Source organism: Alosa sapidissima, chromosome 5, assembly GCF_018492685.1.
Source record: "Alosa sapidissima isolate fAloSap1 chromosome 5, fAloSap1.pri, whole genome shotgun sequence".
NCBI classification, from domain to species: Eukaryota; Metazoa; Chordata; class Actinopteri; order Clupeiformes; family Clupeidae; genus Alosa; species Alosa sapidissima.
Genome location: NC_055961.1, coordinates 2674313 through 2698312, shown reverse-complemented (window position 1 = coordinate 2698312; position 24000 = coordinate 2674313). Strand labels below are relative to the sequence as shown.

At 44.5% G+C, this 24000-nt stretch overlaps 1 protein-coding gene across 3 annotated transcripts in view; it reads right to left on the bottom strand.

Moving 5' to 3' along the window:
• slc8a4a (solute carrier family 8 member 4a) overlaps positions 1–24000 on the bottom strand; it is a 130520-nt gene that overhangs the window by 70120 nt on the left and 36400 nt on the right. For all 3 annotated transcript variants that reach the window (XM_042092591.1, XM_042092592.1, XM_042092593.1), the window contains 3 exons: positions 6702–7213; positions 5020–5598; positions 4254–4553 (listed from right to left, as the gene is read on the bottom strand). In XM_042092591.1, the coding sequence (XP_041948525.1) occupies positions 4254–4553; positions 5020–5598; positions 6702–7172 (1350 nt within the window). In that variant the 5' untranslated portion in view covers positions 7173–7213. The remainder of the gene's footprint in view (positions 1–4253; positions 4554–5019; positions 5599–6701; positions 7214–24000) is intronic.

Here is a 24000-nt window from a genome sequence, read left to right as displayed (position 1 = left end):
CATCTCACTCCATTCAGAGTTCAGTTCAGTCCATTCAGAGAGTGTGTGTTATGATGTGGCACCAGAGAGTGTGTGTTATGATGTGGCACAGAGAGTGTGTGTTATGATGTGGCACAGAGAGTGTGTGTTATGATGTGGTGTGTGTTATGATGTGGCACAGAGAGTGTGTGTTATGATGTGGCACAGAGAGTGTGTGTTATGATGTGGCACAGAGAGTGTGTGTTATGATGTGGGTCCAGGCCTGTGTGTGTTATGATGTGGGTCCAGGCCTGTGTGTGTTATGATGGGCACCAGAGAGTGTGTGTTATGATGTGGCACAGAGAGTGTGTGTTATGATGTGTGTGTTATGATGTGGGTAAAGGCCCGTGTGTGTTATGATGTGGCACCATGTAACCTGTACATATGTTTATTGTCCTATGAATTGAATAATGTATAAGATAGGATAATAACTGAAATGTTTATTTAATTTCCTGCCTGAATATGATGTTGGTAAGAGCCTTCACTTCTAGTTTTATGAATATTACACAGAACCGAACCCTAATGAAATATTTGTTTGAAATGAAAATGTATTTTGCTTTGGCTACCTGGTACCTGTAAGTAGAGAGGTCACGTGAGATGTGCACCTGGCCTATTCTTAAGGGGAGGGAGGTTTTAAAAGGGTAGCTGGGAGGCTAGACGCGAAGTGTGTTTTTGGGAGAGTAAACGTTTACCAGAGATTATAAATAAGAGATTGAAATAGACGCTGCATACAGGTTATTCTTCGAGGAGCGACTCCTTTTTTTCTCTGTTGGACATTGTGCGCACCTGGAATTGTGGTAGCGCTTTATATGACTTTGGGGTTGGGGGCTGGGTAGAACAAAGTGATCAAGTTTATCTGTACATGCTTGGACTGAATTATATATTTCTGTTTGGGGCAGGGGTTATTTTGTTAATTGTATGGGTTTTGTTGCATGTATGAAATGAAATCAGTTAAGCGAGAGAGAAGAAGCATAACGTGACCGTGAAGCCTCACTAAACGGAAACTAAACTTAAACTCAAATGACTGGTGTCCGAATTATTTCCTTCTGATTTTAGTAGCGTTCATCTCGTATATAAAATTTAGGGTTGAATTGTTACAACCAGGCCAGTGTGTGTTATGATGTGGCACCAGGCCCGTGTGTGTTATGATGTGGCACCAGGCCCGTGTGTGTTATGATGTGGCACCAGGCCCGTGTGTGTTATGATGTGGCACAGAGAGTGTGTGTTATGATGTGGGTCCAGGCCCATGTGTGTTATGATGTGGCACAGAGAGTGTGTGTTATGATGTGGGTCCAGGCCCGTGTGTGTTATGATGTGGCACAGAGAGTGTGTGTTATGATGTGGCACAGAGAGTGTGTGTTATGATGTGGGTCCAGGCCCGTGTGTGTTATGATGTGGGTCCAGGCCCGTGTGTGTTACAGTATGATGTGGGTCCAGGCCCGTGTGCTGTCTGCTCTCCTCTGGGGCCGGCAGACTGGACCGGACCTGTCGGAGCTGCAGGGTTGGGTCCTCTACACACACACACACACACACACTTAGGAGCTGCAGGGTTGGGTCAGCTCTGCCGAGAGCACCGAGACTGACCTGTCATGTCCACTAGCTGACCAAGTCTCCCGCGGTGTGAGTGCAAACACCAGACCTCCTCTACACACACACACACACACACACACACACACACACACACACACACACAATGTGATGTAAGAGGAAGTAAGACTTCAGAAAGAATGTGGAATATAGAATATGGAATACTAATGCCCTATAACCGGAGCACTGAGCATCCCAAGGGTGAAACACTACCCTACAGAATCTTTAATCACTCTTAAGGCCAATTATGCTTCATTAGCATGGTAACTAATGAAGGGTATTGTGCATTATTTAATGGCTGTTTAATTATCTAAATGCAGAACAGGGTGCACGTACATCTACAAGACGAGCTCAGCTAATATTATAATCATTGAGGTTAGATAGTTGGACACCACCGTATATACAGTATATTTAGAATGCACATATTAATAATGCTGAAAACATTTGGTCCTCTTGTGGTGTGATGAATATGCATTTCCTGTTTGGCTGAGGCTAGAGAATACTCAAAGTGTGTACAATAATCACAGTGCCCCCAAAAGAGTGGCACATGGCAGATGCATGAACCCAAGAGCTTTTTTAATGCTTTGCGCCTTCATTCAGACAGGACAGTGAAGACTGCAGGTTGGATTCGGACGCTGTGGGTACTTGGACTGGAATGTGGTACGGACACTGCAGCCCGTAGCCAGTAGAATGTAGCACATAGCAAGCAGACTGTACCACATAGACCGTACCACATAGCAAGCAGACTGTACCACATAGCCCAAAGCACATAGCCCGTAGCCAGCAGACCGTACCACATAGCCCGTAGCCCGTACCATGTAGCCCATAGTCAGTAGACCGTAACCCATAGTCAGTAGACCGTAGCCCATAGCCCGTAGCTCGTAGCACGTAGCATGTGGTACGGACGCTGCAGCCACCTGTTCCACAGCTCCCCAGGAAGACAAATACTCAACATACTAACTAGACTCAACAAATACTAACTAGACTCAACAAATTCTAACTAGACTCAACAAATACTATCATGACAATAAAGTTTATTCCTTCATTCATTCATTTATTTAGACTGAAAGCTATTCCAGGTGTAACCCACCTTAAAGTTTGGTTACTAAGACCATAACCAAAAAGTTTTAGAACAGTTTGAGTTCAATAAATATTTTAATATATAAATATGAATAAATAGAATAAATATGAAGAAGTAGCCAGAACAAGAAGCTGAGTTTACATGATATGTATTTCTTTTTTATTCTCTTTTTGGTCTGCTTGAAAGTGCAGGTATTCTAAAATACTTTTATTGTGGTATAGTCATCTCCTAGGTGACGGGTTTGTTTTATCACTCTCGAGACTCCACTTGAATGAAATTGATTAGACGTTACTGATAATCCTCTTAAGAAAATGAATACTAACTTTATCTAACTCTAATCTAACTTTTTCTAAATCTATTGATCGTATTTAATCATCTTACCTTTCCTTATACCTATTTTTCTACTGATTGTTGAAGACCTGTGTTGTTTGAACCTCGAACTCCGGTGAGTTAAAATACTTCGCTAGCATTCTGCTAGCGAGTGATTAGCACCGTTAGCTGATAGTGCATTCAAGTCAATAGGATGATTAGCATGCTAGAAAACTGAGCTAACTAATTAAAAACCAATCGGAGATGCTTTTACTTTATTGTTCTTTTAAGTGTTGCTATTGTAATAATATTGTCTTTAAGTATGTTTTTGAGTAATAGAGAAGTTGTTAATGAATATATTGAATTACATGATTTTAAATATATGATCGTTGGTAGTACCGAACTCCTAAGAGATAGGAGACGTTAATATTAGAATGTTTAGAGGAGCGCGCACAGTAATAGCCTGTGTGTGTGTGTGTATGTGTGAGAACAGCACCTCTTCTCTCTCATTACCAGCGACGCTAACGTCGTAGTTTGTGCCTAGCTAAGTTAATAGGACTTAATTGAACTGGAATTGTAGTTCAATTGGAATTTAATGATATCTTACGACTTTGATATTGAATATATATCCTTAATTGTATTCTCAAACTGCTGTATGCAGATTGGTTTTTTATGTACACTGGAACACTGGATGGCGAGTCAGTCCCCTTGGATCGATTGAACTGTTCTACCCTTTCATATTGGATAACCAACCCCTTGAACTGCCCTTTCATACTGGATAACCAACCCTTTGGATCTGTTCCCTGGATACAGATAAGCCTTCACACATACACTGACATTGTACACTCACACCACCTTACCCGGGTATTTCTTTTCTTTTGGACATTTGAGTTTTTAACTATTGATTTGATACTTTGCATTTTTAAGAGCTCTTTTATTATTTTATAGGGTTTTGTATTTATTTACTATTTATTTTCTATTTACTAATATTTTCTCTTAGAGAAAAGATATTCTTGCATTTAATAAACCTGCATTATTTATTTATAACATTTTACATACTGGTGTCCTTGTCAATTTACTCCCCCCTTAATGCCGAACCTAGAACTGGCCTAAACTTAACAGTAACCCATAGAAGCACCTCCTTTTACGTTAAAGTACATTTGTTATTAAGTAGAGTAGAGGGGTGCTACACAACCAAAGAAGCTCTTCATGCCAACTGTGTGCTAATAAACCAAATGATTCACTAAGACCTCCTCACCTTGACCGTGCAGCCCGGGTCCCCCCCGTGGCGTCCGACGGTCAGTTTGAGCGAGCCGCAGTTCTCGAAGCACTGGTAGTGGAAGGGCTCGAACTGCAGGTAGACGGTGTGGGGGTCCTCCTCCTGGGCGTTGGCCTCGTGGCAGCTGACCACCTTGCGGGCCTGGTCGGCCGCGTGCTTCTTCAGGATGTTCCCGGCGCCAGTCATCATGCGCGTCGCCTGGATGCGGTAGAACGCCCGGCTCTTCTGCTGCTGCACCAGCACCTGGTAGTTGGCCATCTCGATCAGCTGCTCCATGTCCTGCCAGAGGTCAACATTCACAAGAGGTCAACAAGACGTCAACAAGAGGTTCAACATTCCCAAGAGGTTCAACATTCACAAGAGGTTCAACATCCACAAGATGTCAACATTCACAAGATGTTCAACATTCACAAGACGTCAACATTCACAATAGGTCAACATTCACAAGAGGTTCAATAAGTTCAACATTCACAAGAGGTTAAAAGTCATGATTTCATGAGATTTCTTTTCAGTTCAGTGCTCAATGCTGGTCAACCTTTGCTCTTCTCTGACCCACCTGATTTAAGACGTGGACGAATGTTTTGTTCTAAGATTTCTTTTATTGTCGTTTTATCATACATATGCGCACAGTGCAATCAAGAATAATGTAATACCACCTTCTGCTGGACTGCCAGTGTGCCAGTGTGCTTAAACAGCTGAAACTCATACGACATATGAAACTGTAAAATGACGGTCCTGTGTGTACCTTATCAGGGTGGCGCTGCTTGAGGTCCTTCAGCGTGCGTGCCATCTCCCTGCGCGCCTCCTCTTCCTCACGGCTGCCTCCTCCTCCTCCTCCTCCTCCTCCTCCCTCCTCCACACCGGCCAGCATGCCGTCTAGCGCCTCCTTGTGGTGCGAGTTGGCCTGGCCGTCCATCTCCACGTCCATCTTGGCGAAGACGCTGTCGGCGCCCTCGGTCTCGATGATGATGCCGCGGCTCTTGTCGGCGCGGTAGCGCTTGTGCACGTACTTGTAGATGAGCAGGCGGCGGTCGGCCACCCAGGCCTGCAGCACGCAGACGGGGAAGAAGAGGAAGGTCAGCACAGCCTCCCACACGTCCACCACGCCGGGCGAGATGACCGCCAGGATCAGGTAGAGCCAGATGTAGGCGAAGATGCTCCAGGCGGCCGTGACGAAGAAGACGCGCAGGTGCTTGATCTTGCGCACCTCGCCGTCCGGCACCACGTACACGCAGATGCCGATGATCACGAACATGTTGAAGGCCGCGCTGCCCACGATGGTGGACGGCCCGAGGTTGCCCGCGTCGAAGCCGTGGCCGCACACCTAGATCGATAGATAGATAGATAGATAGATAAATAGATATAAAGATAGATAGATAGATATAGAGATAGATAGATAGATAGACACATTAGATAGATAGATAGATAGATAGAGAGAGAGAGAGATAGATAGATAGAGTGGGATAGATAGATACATTAGATAGATAGAGATAGATAGATAGAGAGATAGATAGAGAGAGATAGATAGATAGATAGATAGATAGATAGATAGATAGATTGATCCCCAGGGGAAAGTCTATTTATCTATATATCTATATATATAACTATATTATAACTAGGGCTGGGCGATATGGCTGAAAACTGTATCACGATATAAGTATTTCATATCAGACGATATCGATAATTATTGATTTTTAAAAAAAAAATCTATTTCAGATAAGGACCAGAAGGGAAAAAAAGTTTCCAGTTGAAGCCTGGAAATATTGTAAACAAAGTAGCTTAATTTGCTAGTTTATCATAGTCTACTGGTTTGACTGTTCAGTTTCCCCACGTGTGTTTAAGTTTCAAATAATAAACTTTGTCTTCTTGGGACAGGCCCGTTTGAGTCTTGGAAAATACTTTTCCATTTGCATCGCGATTGGGATTATTAGAATTTAGCAGTCAATTTAAATGCAACAGTTTTTAACAAATTTGTACAGCGTGCTAATGATGCTAACTGAATTTAATAGCAATTTAGCCAGTTGTAATGCACGATTGTGAATGGATTCCATGTGCATGCTGAGGAGGGATGCGCCTGTTGAGAGGGAGAGAGTGCACGGGGCAAGGAGAGTCTGTGTTGAGGTAGGCCTACTTCTATCGCCTACTCTGGTAGAGTTGCACATACTACAATGCAATATATATAGCCTATTTATTTATGGACAACGTAAGGCGGGAGGTGTGTGTTGCTTTTAATTATTGAATGTTCTATCGAACGTATTTTTTATTGATATCGGTATGTCTATTTCAATTCTTTGTATGACCAGTGCATGTAAAGAAATTGACAATAAAAGCCGACTTGACTTGACTTGACTTGACTATTGCGATACATATCGCTATCGTTTTATCGCCCAGCCCTAATTATATATTATATTATATGAAGAAAATCACCTCGATGACGGACAGCAGGATCTCGGGCGCGGACGAGCCCAGGGCCATGAGCGTCAGGTTGGACACCGTCTCATTCCAGATGCGCACGGTGGCCGTGGTGGTCTCGCCGTTGGGCCTCTTGATGGTGATCTCCTTCTCCTGCGAGGTGATGACCTCGATGGACGACATGAAGCGGTCGGCGATGATGGACATGCCCATGAACATGTAGATGAGCGCCACGAAGTAGACGATGGCACGCGCCACCTTGTCGCCCACCGCCGGGTTCTGTGGGTTCCACACGGGCAGGACCACGCCGTCCGCACACGCGTCGTCGCTCGAGCAGTTACCGGCCGGAACGTCCGGCGCGGAGGAGCCGGCCAGGGAGGGGTGGGGCGCGAGGCCCAGGAAGAAGAAGAGGAGGAGGAGGAGGAAGGAGGAGAGGTGGGGAGAGAGGGATGAGAGAGGAAGAGAAGGAAGGACAAATGCTGCCATGTTGGGAGGGTTCAGGACGTCACGTGCTTCTGGACACACACCTGTGGGCGACAGAAACACACACACACACACACACACACACACACACACACACAGGTTAGTCGTGCTGCTGAAATAAAGTGTTCATTTGAAATAGGGTGAAGTTGGAGACACCAGGGAAAGACTAATTAGTGCGCTCATCATACATTCTCTTTACACTGTAGGTGTACAGTCCCAAAGCGCAAGTGCACACACACACACACACTGACATACACACACACTGACATACACACAGACACAGACACACACACACTAACACACACACACACACTGACACACACACACACACTGAAACACACACATACACTGAAACACACACACACACACACTGAAACACACATACACATACACAGACACACACCGAAACACATTGAAACACACACACACACACACAGAAACACATGTACACACATACTGTGTGAGTAGTCCTTTCTCTCTCTCTTTTAATAAACCTACTCCCACATGCTGCCATAGTTTCTGAGAGGTGCTTTATATTTGTGTGTGTGTATGTGTGTGTGAGCGTGTATGTGTGTGTGAGCGTGTGCGTGTGCGTGTGAGCGTGCGTGTGTGTGTGTGTGTGTGTGAGCGTGTGTGTGTGTGTGTATGTGTGTGTGAGCGTGTGCGTGTGAGCGTGTGTGTGTGTGAGCATGTGTGTGTGTGTATGTATGTGTGTGTGAGCGTGTGCGTGTGTGAGCGTGTGTGTGTGCGTGTGCAGAAGAGAGAACATTTCAAGCCCTGGGAAATAAAACTCTCATGCTCTGAGCAAACTCCACTCCATTTCTCTCACACCGCGACTCACAGGCCACACACACGTGCACACACACACACACACACGTGCACACACCCACACACACACAGGCCACACGCACACACGCGCACGTACACACACGCGCACACGCACACGCACGTACACACACGCACGCACACGCACGCACACACACACGCTCACGCACACACACACACACAAATTCCAAGAGTATGTTCCCACTGCCCATGCCTTGTAGATGCACACACTCTGTGCAAACACACTGCCGTTCACTTCCTGACTACAGACACACACACACACACACACACGCACACATCCTGAAGAATGTGCTGGCGTTCACCTCCTGACCATGCAGCGAGGCTTACACACACGCTTACACACACACACACACACACACACACGCTTATGAATGTGCTGCTGTTCACCTCCTGACTATGCAGTGAGGCTTACACACACACACACACATACACATATGAGTGTGCTGGCGTTCACCTTCTGATTATGCAGTGAGGCTTGCTTACACACACACACACACACTCCTGACTATGCAGTGAGGCGTCCGCTGACCTTTGGGACGGCCACACATTCGTATTCACTCCAGCGCACGGCTGCCTTTACCGCCTCCGGATTGGCTGGCGGGCCGCTGCCCTTTCCGTCCGACACGTCTGACTGTACGCTCCTACATCCCGCCGGTCAGCCAGTGACGGGGACACGGATAGCAATTTGTCAGACTAGTGAGCAGGAGGCCTCTTCCATCAGACTAGTGAGCAGGAGGCCTCTTCCATCAGACTAGTGAGCAGGAGGCCTCTTCCATCATCATTCAGCACTCTCCGTCTTTTGCTCCTCTCTCTCTCTCTGTCTATTTTGCTCTCTCTCTCTGGGCTGTATTTTGCACACCAGCGCATGGCGTAAAACTCGTTTTTCACTCACGCAAAGTTTAATTCGGTATTTTGCACGTTTATTTTTTAAACATTGCGCCCAGGGGTGTGGCAATTAACAACCTAGGGAGGGTCCTGGTGCGTTGTCTAAAAATCGCTATCCTACACCTAAACCTGGTCAGAAGTCAATGGCGAGTTGTTCACATGCTATTTTAAGAGCGCATGTCAACAGTCATATTTGCAGGTGCACGCACCATCCTTCTATCATTCATGAACGCACACCAGCACACGTCCATGCAAAGCATTACAAATTGCACGATTACAATGGGAAACACAATTAGAATAAAGATATTACGAAATACTGTACATCTCATGATGAGTAGTTATTCACCATCATTTGCAAATTGGTAATGACGGTTAAAAGTGATTAGCGGAGCGAGATATAAGCAACTCCTCTGCAGGATAAATGTTGTTTTATTCAGTCATTTGAGCAATATTAGGGTAAGTGTTGCTTTTTCCAGCCTATGTTTTCGATGGTAACCCATTGTCAGTCAATAGTGAAAGTAACTGCATATAACTGTCTTCGTTGACTGACACCTTGGTGGAGTTAGTTTCACTTTGCCAATGAGTTCAAATAATAGACGAGTGCAAATGCGTGAAGGCTATGCTAGGTTTTAGTAAAGCATGGTTTAAGAATGACTATTCCATACTGTCTCGCAAGCAGCCTCCTTCAAATGCGCCGTTGAATGCCAAAATACCGATGCATTTATTTGACATATATTGTATTCTGATTGTATTCATACATTGTATTCTGAAGAGTCTTCACTATTCCACAGAGATTCCCGTTAAAGGGAATGACAGATGTCATTCTCATTGGTTTAAAATGATGTTACGCCCCAAACACATATGACTGATTAAAAAACCTAGGAACACCTTGTTGCGCCATGCACTCCACGTTTGATAACGAAACCCCTCCCAATGTGAACTGGACATCCTACTAAATTTGAAAAGACTTTTGACGAGTGACGATGCACTTTAGAATGTCATAGGGCCCTCTATCTCCCTCTCTCTCCCTCTCTCTCTCTCCCTCCCTCTCTCTCTCTGCCTCTCTCTCTATCTCTCTCTCTCTCTGCCTCTCTCTCTATCTCTCTTTCTCTCTCTCTCTCTCTCTCTCTCCCTTTCCTAACTTTTACTTTTTGAGTAGTGTCAAGTTGATCTTGATGTATTTTTAAGATTGTAATAAAGAGATTTTGAAAATTCAATTTGTCTTCTATATATCTGTCTTCTCTCGTTGTTAAGGGATTTTATGACGCGGGTTCTTTAATGTGTCCAATATTCTGTGCTAAAGTTTAATGGCACCATACTATGAATAAATTCAACTGAATTGGTATGTTAACAGTATACGGTATAAAATACCCCATACAGTCCACCCCATAACTACACACTATACCATAACTACACACTATACCATACAGTCCACCCCATAACTACACGCTATACCATACAGTCCACCCCATAACTACACGCTATACCATAACTACACACTATACCATACAGTCCACCCCATAACTACACGCTATACCATAACTACACGCTATACCATACAGTCCACCCCATAACTACACGCTATACCATAACTACACACTATACCATACAGTCCACCCCATAACTACACACTATACCATACAGTCCACCCCATAACTACACGCTATACCATGCAGTCCACCCCATAATTACACGCTATACCATAACTGCACGCTATACCATACAGTCCACCCCGGTAACAGGCAGTCATAGATAGAGTGAGTTTGGCCAACTGGGTTTCTTATGATTGGTGACTATGTGAAATATGTACCGTTTATTTCCATTGGTGTTGCCTGAAATGCTTTATCTTGTATTCTGAAGAGTCTTTACTATTCCACAGAGTCCAGCTGTACAACTTGAGCCACTAGCTATACCATGAAGTCTACCCAGATAAGGACATGAGATGTAACACATCTCTCTTATTTCTTCATTCCTAGTCTCTCTCTATATATACATATTCATGTGTCTATTTCCTCCCAGAGTGCCAGGTACAAAATGCCTCCCAAACTCTAGAGGAAATAGACACATGAGAGAGACAGAGATGGAGAGGGAGATGAGGAAAAGTCCCAAACTTCTGCGGAGGTCATACTCAGCTCTGATTCATTCCTCTCGTATCATCCCTCTCTCTCACTCTGTCTCTCGCTCTCATTTCAGCAAAATTCTATGTCATAACAAACCTTTGGCACTGTCAAAAGAAAACCTTAAAACATTTAAACCACTTTAAATGCAGACTACAGAAAATAACTGCCTTTTATTCCAACATTAATCTGACATTTCTGACTCCTGGGAGAATGTTAGAAAACCTTTTTGAAAGTGTTGTGGTGTTCCACAAAAAAGGACAAAGTGCATGCCAATCTTGACCTCTTGACCTGTGATTCCCATGGAGGAACCCCCCACCCCCCACACACACACATACACCCCAAACACCCCCCCCACACACACACACCCCAAACACCCCTGCTCCCACACACACACACACACAAACGGGAACAATATGAGGATGAGTGGTTGCATAGTGCATATTCCACAATATCATCATGGGGTAGACTGATCACACATTTACAGTTACTGTGCTATCACTGTGTGTCTACACACACACACACACACACACACACACACACACACACACATGTTCTTTCTCATCCCTTTCTCATCCCCCTTTTCTCTCTCTCCCCCTCGTGTTCTTGCTCATCCCCCTTTTCTCTCTCTCTTTCTCTCTCTTACTCACCCCTTTTCTCTCTCTCTCTCCTGTTCTTGCTCATCCCCCTTTTCTCTCTCTCTCCCTCGTGTTCTTGCTCATCCCCCTTTTCTCTCTCTCTCTCATGTTTCTTCTCATCCTTCTTTTCTCTCTCTCCCTCCACCTCTTTTCATTGTGCTCCATCTCAAAGTGGCTTTAACAGTACAACACTGAGATGCAAATCCACAAAGAGCAGCAGAACAACATCAATAAGGAGAAGACAGGATGTGCCATGACACAGTAGTAGTGGAACCCTAGGAGAACTGTAATATAAAAACCAGACATAACAACCAGACACACACACACACACGCACACTTCACTTTTAGCTCCTAAACTCTCACTGAACTCACACACATATACACACACAAACACACGCATACACACCGCTCACACACGCCTCAACACACCAACAAACAACACACACACACACCGCTTACTTTGATGGACCGCTCACACACGACTCAACACACCAACAAACAACACACACACACACACACACACCGCTCACTTTGATGGACCGCTCACACACGACTCAACACACCAACAGCGCCACGGAGAGCAACTATGTAATTTTGAAGTCATCGAACGTACATGAAGTGTAACCAAGAGAACAACAACAAAAACATTAGGCTACATGACCCCTAATAATAAAACAACAATAATACGCAGCACTATTTGCAGGGCATACGACGAGCCTTGCGCTCCGCGAACTCGTCCACGATGCTCTGTGTATGTCCATTTTCTTTGCTCTCTCATTCTCTATGGACAACATGGCAAGTCCACTCAGTCTCTCCTGTCCCACTGTGCTCCTCAAGTGGTTTTTAATGGTCTTTAACTTGGAGAATGAGCGCTCAGAGGTTGCAACGGTGACGGGAAGAGTCAAAATAAAATTAGGGCGGTGCAAATCTCACTGAATGCAGAAGTTACTGCATTGGCGGAGCGAGGGGGTGGCTTCGGGGGCTCCCCGAATCTCTTTTCAAAAGCCTCGAATCTTTTTTTGTATGTGTTTTCAATTTCCAACGATTCTTGTCTTCTCTAATTTAACTTCCCCTCAGTTTCTCTATAAATGCTACAAAATGTAGCCTACTATTACTGAGCAAATAGCCTATCCCTTACTTTCAAAGCCCAATATTGACAGATAATCTGATTTCCCACACGATGAGTTTAGGCAATGCCAGAGCCGAGATGTAGCGGTTTACGTCATAAACCAGGCAGGACGAAAGTTCAGAGCAGCGCAGTCAGTTTAAACAGCAAGCCGGTAAGAAAAACTATTGTCAAGACATTAGGCAATTAGGCTACTGTACCCCGGAATACAAAAATAAACTTCAGAAAGACAGAAAGTTTGTTGTACTATATTCTGTAGTCTGTATTTTGTAGTCTCAATGACCGAATCAGTTGAGTTCGTTCAATTCATTTATTGTATTGTATAGGCAAATATGAAACGGAGATGTAACGTGGCTACCGGCGGGATTTTGAATTTGCATGTTTCATACATTTTAGGGCAAAAAATACCATGGGATTGATGTGTTCTCCATTTGAGGAATGTAATCAATTGCGGACGTGCACAGACAGCTCAGACACAGAGCGCATATAGGCCTAGGTTAGGCTACTTCACTTCCTAGAGCGCATTCATTAGGCTACGTAAAAGATGCTTCATACCAAAACAACGATCAAACATTATCAAATGTATCATGACGTGTTGTCACAAAGACTTACTCCAATTAGAAAATCGAAAACAAAATCATGTAATTGTAAGTGTTCTCTCATTGACGCCTGTGGGAGACAATATCGTTGATCCAATTTTGTAAATTTGCACGTCGTAAAGTTCAATATGAGAGTTAAAATAAAGCCAGTCATACAGCAGAACATTTCATTCAATATTTTACACCTACTAAATCATCAAAGTAAGTTTCAAAACTTTTCAGCAACCGTGAGTCATAACTCGTCCTGACTGGGGCAAATAAGCCTAATACGTCCCACTCTGATGAAAATGATTGAAAAGAAACCGTTTGCATGATCTTAGCTCCTCCGGCCTTGTGCCGTGGGAGAGGCCCGTCCCACCTTACCCGGAGGTGGGGGAGGGGCGCCCTCACACTGGGCCCCTGCGGGTCCCGGGCCGGGGGCGTGCCGCACCACCCGCACCCCCTCAAGCTCCGCCCCTGCACACGCCTCAACGCACCAACAAACACACACACCGCTCACTCTGATGGACCGCTCACACACGCCTCAATGCACCAACAAACACACACACCGCTCACTCTGATGGACCGCTCACACACGCCTCAACACACCAACAAACAGCAATAATAACAACAACAACAACAACAACAACAACAAAACTCAAATGTTCTGAGCTGACATGAACTCAACAGCTGACATCAACTCAATGAAATGTGACTGCACCGACAATGCTGTAAAAGATGTAAATTCTAGCCATGGGTTTGGACCTCTCCTCTGAGCTGTGCTAACCACTGACTTGTCTCTTGTCTACTCTCACCTGTCTGCCTCTCACCTGTCTACCTCTCACCTGTCTACCTCTCACCTGTCTGCCTCTCACCTGTCTACTCTCACCTGTCTGCCTCTCACCTGTATGCCCACTGGTCAGTCTACCTCTCACCTCATCATCTCTCTGCATTGTGTGAGTCAGAGAACATGGCGCCTGAAGCTTTGTGCCTGTAGGCAAATAAGAATTAAGCGGATCTTGACCTCCTCATTCTGGCAACCGACACCGGGAGCAGCATGCCTATGGCCATGTTTAACACGTGCACTGGACTAGCACATGTACTTTGTTTACAGGTGTTTATACATATTTCTGTGTTTACATATTGCTTTCCAAGTTAGAGTCTCTGGATCTTATTTCATTCATCCCCCTGATCATTCTGACAGCTAAACTCTGGAGCGGTATGAGTGGACTGGGTTCATGTCTCAGCTAAACTCTGGAGCGGTATGAGTGGACTGGGTTCATGACTCAGAGCCACTACTGGTAAGCCAGACCAAATTCCCCGTTCCGACTCCACATTTCATGTTAGAGGAAGTCCGATGACTCCGAGGGCATCTGTGAGGCGCTGTGCCAGACTACGGACATCTCCTCTAAATGACGTCCATTAGATGCTCTAAACTACGGACATCTCCTCTAAATGACGTCCATTAGATGCTCTCAATGGCTTGCTATGTAGCCCCAGGGATGTAGCCAAATATGACATGCTATTCAGGAAAGGACAAATGACACGGTGGAGACATCCTCTCGTCTTGATGGATCTCGTTATTATTCCAGGAGAAAAGTCAGCTCTGTGATTGACAAGTCTGTGCCTGTGTCATTATGTTTCTTCAGATTGATTGACATCACGGTGGGTGGCCCCGAGATCAAAGATGAAGCACAATGACACATGGGGCATTAGTGATACATTTCATTTCATATCTACCCTACAGTACGTGGGGCTTTAGTGACACATATCTACCCTATACGTAGGGCTTTAGTGACACATTTCATTTGATATCTGATATCTACCCTACGTGGGGCTTTAGTGACACATAATTACCCTATGTGGGGCTTTAGTGACACATATCTACCCTACGTGGGGCTTTAGTGACACATTTCATTTGATATCTGATATCTACCCTACGTGGGGCTTTAGTGACACATATTTACCCTACGTGGGGCTTTAGTGACACATATGTACCCTACGTGGGGCTTTAGTGTATTATCTATACACATATACTGTAGATATATAGACTTTACTTTACTTTATTTCTGCATTGTTGCACTGTTGGACTTACTCATTTGCACTATCACCATGACCACTATCACCATTGCACTACCACCATGACACTCACCCACACAGAGCACCTTAGAGCACCTTACCATACCTTACTATGCACAGAGAATCACAGGCTCAGTCCCTGCCTCAGTCATTGCAAGCGCCTCTGATTGATTAATCACCACTATGTGGATACTGTTTTTAGAATTGATTTAGATTAAGTGTTAGTTAGTATAATTTGTATTTTAGTATATTTAGCATATTCTTTATCTTCTACTGTCCTTATTGCTTAGTTGTGTTTTTATATTATATACTTTAATTACTCTTTCTGCTGTTAAAGAATGTGTTTGTGTTGTCTGTATGCTGCTGAGACCTTGAATTTCCCCTGGGAATCAATAAAGTATCTATCTATCTATCTATCTATCTATACGTGGGGCTTTAGTGACACATTTCATTTGATATCTGATATCTACCCTACGTGGGGCTTTAGTGACACATAATTACCCTACGTGGGGCTTTAGTGACACATATCTACCCTACGTGGGGCTTTAGTGACACATTTCATTTGATATCTGATAGCGACCCTACGTGGCGGGCATCACATGCGGTCTAGTGCTTGACAGGTCTCTGGGAGCCCAGAGAATTACAAAATAAAAGTCCTGCACACAGAGGAGGAGCACTCAGTGGCCCAGAGTGAATGATATACACACACACACACACACACACACACACACAGACACACACAGACACACGCAACACACACACAGACACACACACACAGACACACAAACAGGCCCAGAGTGAATTATACACACACACACACCAGGCCCAGAGTGAATTATACACACACACACACACACACACACACAACAGGCCCAGAGTGAATTATACACACACACACACACACACACACACACACGCCAAGAGTGGATGATACACACACAACAGGCCCATAGTGAATGATCCACACACATACACACACGAAAGCAGCAGAGAGTTTTTGGCACGAGGAGAAAATGCTTCATAGAGAAGCTTAGTAAATCAGGACGCCAGGGAAGGGTGTGATACAGAGAGAGAGAGAGAGGGAGAGAGAGGGAGAGAGAGAGAGAGAAGGAGTGAGAAAGAGATGGACTGATGGAGAGAGGGAGCAATGGAAGATGTGGAGAGATGATAGAACTCTGATTAGGGCAGGATTAAAGACAGATTTGCCCTGAGCAGGTTATCAGGCTGATTTACACTAAGATTACAGCCACCCCCCCCCCCCCCCCCCCGCCCACCACACACACACACACACACACACACAGGTAATAAAAATGATTCACAGAGATATTATATAACTTGTCAGCACCCAGCCTCAGATAGTTAGACACACCCACACCCACACACACAATGACAGATATACACCCATAACATGTAGAAACAAGCAGACAGACACATAGACACGTACAGGTAATCAGAAAGATTTACAGACAGATTACATATTGACTCATGAGCTCATGCTCATATACATGCACACACACACTCGTTCAGGTAATCAGGCTGATTACAGCTGAGATTACTTATCAGCATATCACACACAAACACACACACAGGTAATCAGGCTGATTATACCAAAGCAAAGATTATATATCAACAACAACAGCTCACAGACACACAGGCTTAGAAACGGATCAATCAACACACACACGCACACACACACAGGTAAAGACACTAATTTATCCTGTGATTACATATAAACACACACACACACACACACAAATGCATAGGTAATGAGTCAAATTAATGTTGTGATTAGGCTGCATATCCGCACACACGCAAACTAGGCTTATATAGGCTCACACACACACACTCTAGCTTTCCAACCCTTCTCACACACACACACACACACACACACACACACACTAGCTTTCTATCCCTCTCGCACACACGGTGCTTTGATATGCGTGTTGCTTATTGCCAGATATAAACTCCTTTGATGTCCTGCTATTTACTTTGTTTGTTTGTTTGTTTGTTTTATCTCCCTCTATATGTTGAAATCGTACAGAGTGCAACACACAGGATCATACTGCACACATGCCTTTATATACACCATCATCATCACCACATGCCTTTATATATATATACACCATCATCATCACATGCCTTTATATACATACACCATCATCATCATCAAATGTCTTTATATATACACCATCATCATCATCACATGCCTTTATATACATACACCATCATCATCATCACATGCCTTTATATACATACACCATCATCATCATCACATGCCTTTATATACATACACCATCATCATCATCACATGCCTTTATATACATACACCATCATCATCATCACATGCCTTTATATATTTATATATATACACCATCATCATCACATCCAGCCCACTGGGACGTTATGCTTCCTGGATCTGCATGTTTATTTGGGACAATAAATGAACTGAACTGGTGTCTTCTGCCACCTTTACTCAGTAGCACCTAATCTAGTGGCGCACATCCCTACACGACCGCCTTGGACACACACAGACACACAGACACAGACACACACACACACACACACACACACACACACAGACACAGACACACACACATATTGAGGCCGGCTGTTTTATTTTTCTCTGTCAACTTGTATTTCTGTGTCTCACTCGTCTTCCTCTGAAAGGCTTTCCAGTCATTTGTTCTTTGTCTACCAATCCCTTAGTGCCTTCTCTCTCTTTCTTCCTTTAGCTCCCTGTCTTATTCCATCTCTCTTTCCATTTGTCTCTTCATCACTCTCTCTCTCAACTTGTGAGCAGCACTCCACCCCTCTGTCTCTCTCTTCGTCCAGTTCTCCATATCCTCCTCTTCCTGTATCAGCACCTGCGTGGCACAGCACAGCTCATAGAGTCCATTACAGCAGAACTCTGCAGGTTCTGGCACAGCTCATAGAGTCCGTTACAGCAGAACTCTGCAGGTTCTGGCACAGCTCATAGAGTCCGTTACAGCAGAACTCTGCAGGTTCTGGCACAGCTCATAGAGTCCATTACAGCAGAACTCTGCAGGTTCTGGCACAGCTCATAGAGTCTGTTACAGCAGAACTCTGCAGCTCTTTCCCTGAATGGACCCATCTGCAGGACGGTAGCTCTGGTTCGGAGGTGGAGTTAATCCGAACAGGAATAGTCAGATCTCTGCTTCAGATGTGGGGTTAATCTGAACTGGAGCGGTCAGATCTCTGCTTCGGATGTGGGGTTAATCTGAACTGGAGCGGTCAGATCTCTGCTTCGGATGTGATGTTAATCTGAACTGGAGCGGTCAGATCTCTGCTTCGGATGTGATGTTAATCTGAACTGGAGCGGTCAGATCTCTGCTTCGGATGTGGGGTTAATCTGAACTGGAGCGGTCAGATCTCTGCTTCGGATGTGGGGTTAATTTGAACTGGAGCGGTCAGATCTCTGCTTCGGATGTGGAGTTAATCTGAACTGGAGTGGTCAGATCTCTGGACGATACGTTTGATGATAAATTGCTCCAGTAGTCAAGAGGGACAAGAGGACTTTTAGGAATCCCCTGGGTGTTTGAAACCTTTATGTATGTGTGTGTGTGTGTGTGTGCGTGCGTGCGTGCGCGCGCACTGGAGTCAACATTTCCTCGTCCTCCCTGATGGCTCCTCGTTGTGAACTGTGTTGATGTCAATATTTGAGCTGCGGTTCATCTTGATATCTTAATATCTGAGCTGCGGTTCCTCCATCTTAATATCTTAATATTTGAGCTGCGGTTCCTCCATCTTAATATCTGAGCTGCGGTTCCTCCATCTTAATATCTTAATATCTGAGCTGCGGTTCCTCCATCTTAATATCTTAATATTTGAGCTGCGGTTCCTCCATCTTAATATTTTAATATCTGAGCTGCGGTTCCTTCATCTTAATATCTTAATATGCGGTTCCTCCATCTTAATATCTTAATATCCGAGCTGCGGTTCCTCCATCTTAATATCTTAATATCTGAGCTGCGGTTCCTCCATCTTAATATCTTAATATTTGAGCTGCGGTTCCTCCATCTTAATATCTGAGCTGCGGTTCCTCCATCTTAATATCTTAATATGAGCTGCGGTTCCTCCATCTTAATATCTGAGCTGCGGTTCCTCCATCTTAATATCTTAATATTTGAGCTGCGGTTCCTCCATCTTAATATTTTAATATCTGAGCTGCGGTTCCTTCATCTTAATATCTTAATATGCGGTTCCTCCATCTTAATATCTTAATATCCGAGCTGCGGTTCCTCCATCTTAATATCTTAATATTTGAGCTGCGGTTCCTCCATCTTAATATTTTAATATCTGAGCTGCGGTTCCTTCATCTTAATATCTTAATATGCGGTTCCTCCATCTTAATATCTTAATATGCGGTTCCTCCATCTTAATATCTTAATATAGCACCTTGAGACGGGACCTCCCAGCCCGCTGCCAGTAAGCCTTATACAGCGGGGAAAATAAGTATTGAACACGTCAACATTTTTTTCAGTAAGTATACTTCCAATGAGGCTATTTGCATGAAATTTTCACCAGACATTAGTATTAACTCAGATAATCCACCCATATAAAAAAATCCAAACATTAAAGTCCATAGGTAGAGTTATGTGTAATAAAGTGGAATGATACAGGACAAAAGTATTGAACACGCCTGCTGAAATTTCTTAAATACTTTGTGGAAAAGCCTTTATTCGTAATGACAGCTTCAAGGCATTTCCTGTTTGACGAAACTAATTATTCACATTATTCTGGTGTGTGTTTGGCCCAATATTTTAAACAGATAATAATTTAATATTGAAGATTACAGGGGTCCCTCTTGTGAACCCTGAACTTCCAAAACTGTTCAATTGGATTGAAGTCAGGGCCTCGATTTCCTTTCTCTGAAAACAATTGAGAGTTTCCTTTGCTGAATGGTTTGGATACTTGTCCTGCTGAAGGTCTATCCATGTCTCATCCTCATCATCCTGGTGGATGTAAAGATTCTCCGGGAACAAAATGACTCCATTCATCATTCCTTCAACTGTATGAAGTCTGCTAGTACCATGAGATGGAAAACAGCCCACACCATGATGCCTCCACCTCCAAACCTCACTGTTGATAGGATATTTTTAGGGTGTTGCACAGTACCATTTCTCCTCCAAATATGGTGTGTAGTATGACATCCAAAAAGATCAATATTTGCTCTTGCCTGACCAGAATACATTCTCTCAGCATTTCATAGGGTTGTCCAAATGTTGTGTAGCAAACTTTCAACAAGCTTTGACATGTTTTTCTTTAACAATGGAGTCATGCGGGATGAGCGTGCATAGAGGCCATGGCGGTGGAGTGCATTACCCATGATTTTCTCTGTAACAATTGTACCTGCTGCCGCCAAGTCTTTCTGGAGCTTTCTCCGAGTGGCCCTTGGCTCTTGGGCTACTCTTCTGACTTCCTGGTCAGAAATCTTGCTAGGAGATCCTGTGCATGGCCAGTTGATGATGCAGTGATGTTCCTTCCACTTGCAGATAATGGCTCCAATACTGCTTGCTGGATGATTCAGAAGTTTTGAAATGCATCTGTAACCAGTTCCATTGATATGTTTTGCAACAATAAGGTTGCAAAGGTCTTGGAAGAGCTCTTTGCTTTTACGCATCATGAAATGTTTCTTGTGTGACACCTTGGTAACAAAAAACCTTTTTACAGCCCACCAGTATGTACTAACCCAGCTTATATCATTTTGCACAGATAGGAGGGATAATTTCTCTAATTACTTATAAATTCCAGCTCGTTCCTTGCCATTCCTTGCCTATGTGTACTGCTTTTTCTGAGCGTGTTCAATACTTTTTCCCCTGTGCCATTCCACTTTTTTACTCATAACTCTCCTTTTAGACATTAATGTTTGGATTTTTATACATGTGTGGATTACCTAAGTTAATACTAATGTCTGGTGAAAATTTCTGGTGAAAAAAATGTGAATAGCCTCACTGGAAGTATACTTACTGAAAAAAATGTTGATGTGTCCAATACTTATTTTCCCCGCTGTACTGTAAATACTTAATCTCATCAGGCCCATCGACAAGCGTCACATAACACACACACACACACACACACACCAGGGATGGATTACTGCACGGGCCTACCGGGCCCAGGCCCAGGGGCCCAAGGGGTAAGGGGGCCCTGAAGCCCAAGCCTTTGCATGGAATCATTGCCTCAATATCATCAAATCAGGATGTAGGCTATGAATCTGATTGAATTTAGTATTGGCCATCCCCAAAATGCACCAGAATACAGGAAATCACATCAAACAAATTAATTTTTTTCTGGGGGAGGATCCCCAAACCCCCCCTCCCACATATACGACAATTAGTGGGGGGCCCTTAATACATCTGGGCCCAGGGGCCCAAAAGTTCATAATCCGCCCATGACACACACACACACACACAAACAAAATGCAGACCCGCAAATGCAGACACAGACAAATTGGGTCACAGTTATTTTCACAAAGGAATTTTGTAAAATCCCATTGATTTCTGTTGGAAGACTCATTGCACGTTGATATTACTGCGCCACCGTCTATGCTTCAGGTTCAAATATTGAGCGGTTGTGAATAGTTCCACAATAGCAAATAAGACGGCTGGAAATCATACATTGCGCCGATATATTTGCTTTTAATAATCAACGAACACCACTAACCACTCGGTGAGTTGCTCAGTTTTAAAAACGAACGTTAAGGGTTGTTTTAGGACATGTTTGAGTAGCCTACAGTATGCCTGTTTGCAGCCACTCTGAGAAGTCAAAGGCGATTCAAAACGTGTCAGAAAAGTCGAGACGGGACCAATCGTCAAAATTTCGGTGTCCACCACTCTAGTTCATCCAAAACAAACCAGAAAAGGGACTCAAAGTGCTAAATACCGGAATTATCCTTTAAATACTTTGTGAAATAATTTTAAATGATGTGAGATCCAGGAACCGTGTAATGGAGAGAGTTTGCATTTATATAAGGGCCAAAGCAGAGAAGCATTCAACAGAAGCAAACACATTACCCACACATATTATGCATGCGCACACACACACACACACACACACACTGACCCGCAGTGACCCAAGGTTGTTTGTGAGCCACAGACGTGTGTAATATCCTCATTACCTAACCACTCCCATGCACAGTGCCTCCTGAAACGTACCACAACCTCCCCCACACACACAGACACACACACACCCACACCTAACCACTCCCATGCACAGCGCCTCCTGAAATGTACAACTACGTACTGCCGTGATCACAAACATTTATTTCATTCCTCTGCTGCCTATCTTGCAAATGCCTCCCCCCCCATACACTCACACAAACACACACCTAGCCAGGGGAGAGAGGGGCCACACACACACACACACAGTGCATCTCTGTGAAGATAATTAGATGAAGGTGAAATTAAACCCAGAGCTCCTAACACCACCCACAACCACCAGCACCATGTTTCTTCATTAGAGCTCCACCCGGACCAGAGCAGAGAAATCCCTTACTCCTCCTCTACCTCTCTCCTCCTCCTCTCCTCATCCTCCACCTCTACCTCTCTCCTCTCCCTCTCCTCCTCCTCCACCTCTACCTCTCTCCTCTCCTCCTCCTCCTCCTCTACCTCTCTCCTCCTCCTCTCCTCCTCCTCCTCTTCCTCCTCCTCCTCCTCCTCCTTCCTCTCCCTCTCCTCCTCCTCCTTCCTCTCCTCCTCCTCTTCCTCTCCCTCTCCTCCTCCTCTTCCTCCTCTCCCCCTCTCCCTCTCCTCCTCCTCCTCCACCTCTACCTCTCTCCTCCTCCTCCTCTCCCTCTCTTCCTCCTCCTCCTCTCCTCTTCCTCTTCCTCTCCTCCTCCTCTTCCTCCTCCTCCTCTCCTCCTCTTCCTCTCCTCCTCCAGGGGAGTGCAGTGGGAGGCTGTGGGGGAAATTGCAACCCCATTCACATGCTGGCAGAGATTTCCACACCAGGGCTGAAATATCAATCAGGGTTTCCCACAGTGACGTCTTAGTGAAGTTCGCTCTCTTCTCCGTGGACTTGCTGCGTTGGTTAGTGCTGTGTGTGTGTGTGTGTGTGTGTGTGTGTGTGTGTGTGTGTGTGTGTGTGTGTGTGTGGCCATTATGGCTTATTAGCAGTGTTGCACTTTTTAAATGAAAAAAACACTCTTCCTCAGGGGGATGCCACCTCATTAGAGAAAACAGCAGACAGAGGGTAAAACACACAATGCACACAGAGAGAGGGTGAACACGTGTACACACCACACACACACACACACACACACACACACACACACACACACACACACACACACAGAGGGTTAGATGCATCATTGACGTCACGTGTGTCATTATGGGGAGTGTGACTAAGGCCTAGTCCACACGTATCAAACCGATCTTTTTTTCCTCCGTCTTCCCTGAAACCGCATCAAGAATATTTGCGCCCAAACGGATCCATCTCAACACGACTCAACACGTTACATCATATCCCAGGCCTATAGGTGGCACTGTTTCTTTACAGAAATTGACCAAAGTTTGTGCTTTACAAACAGACAAAATAGGCTATGAC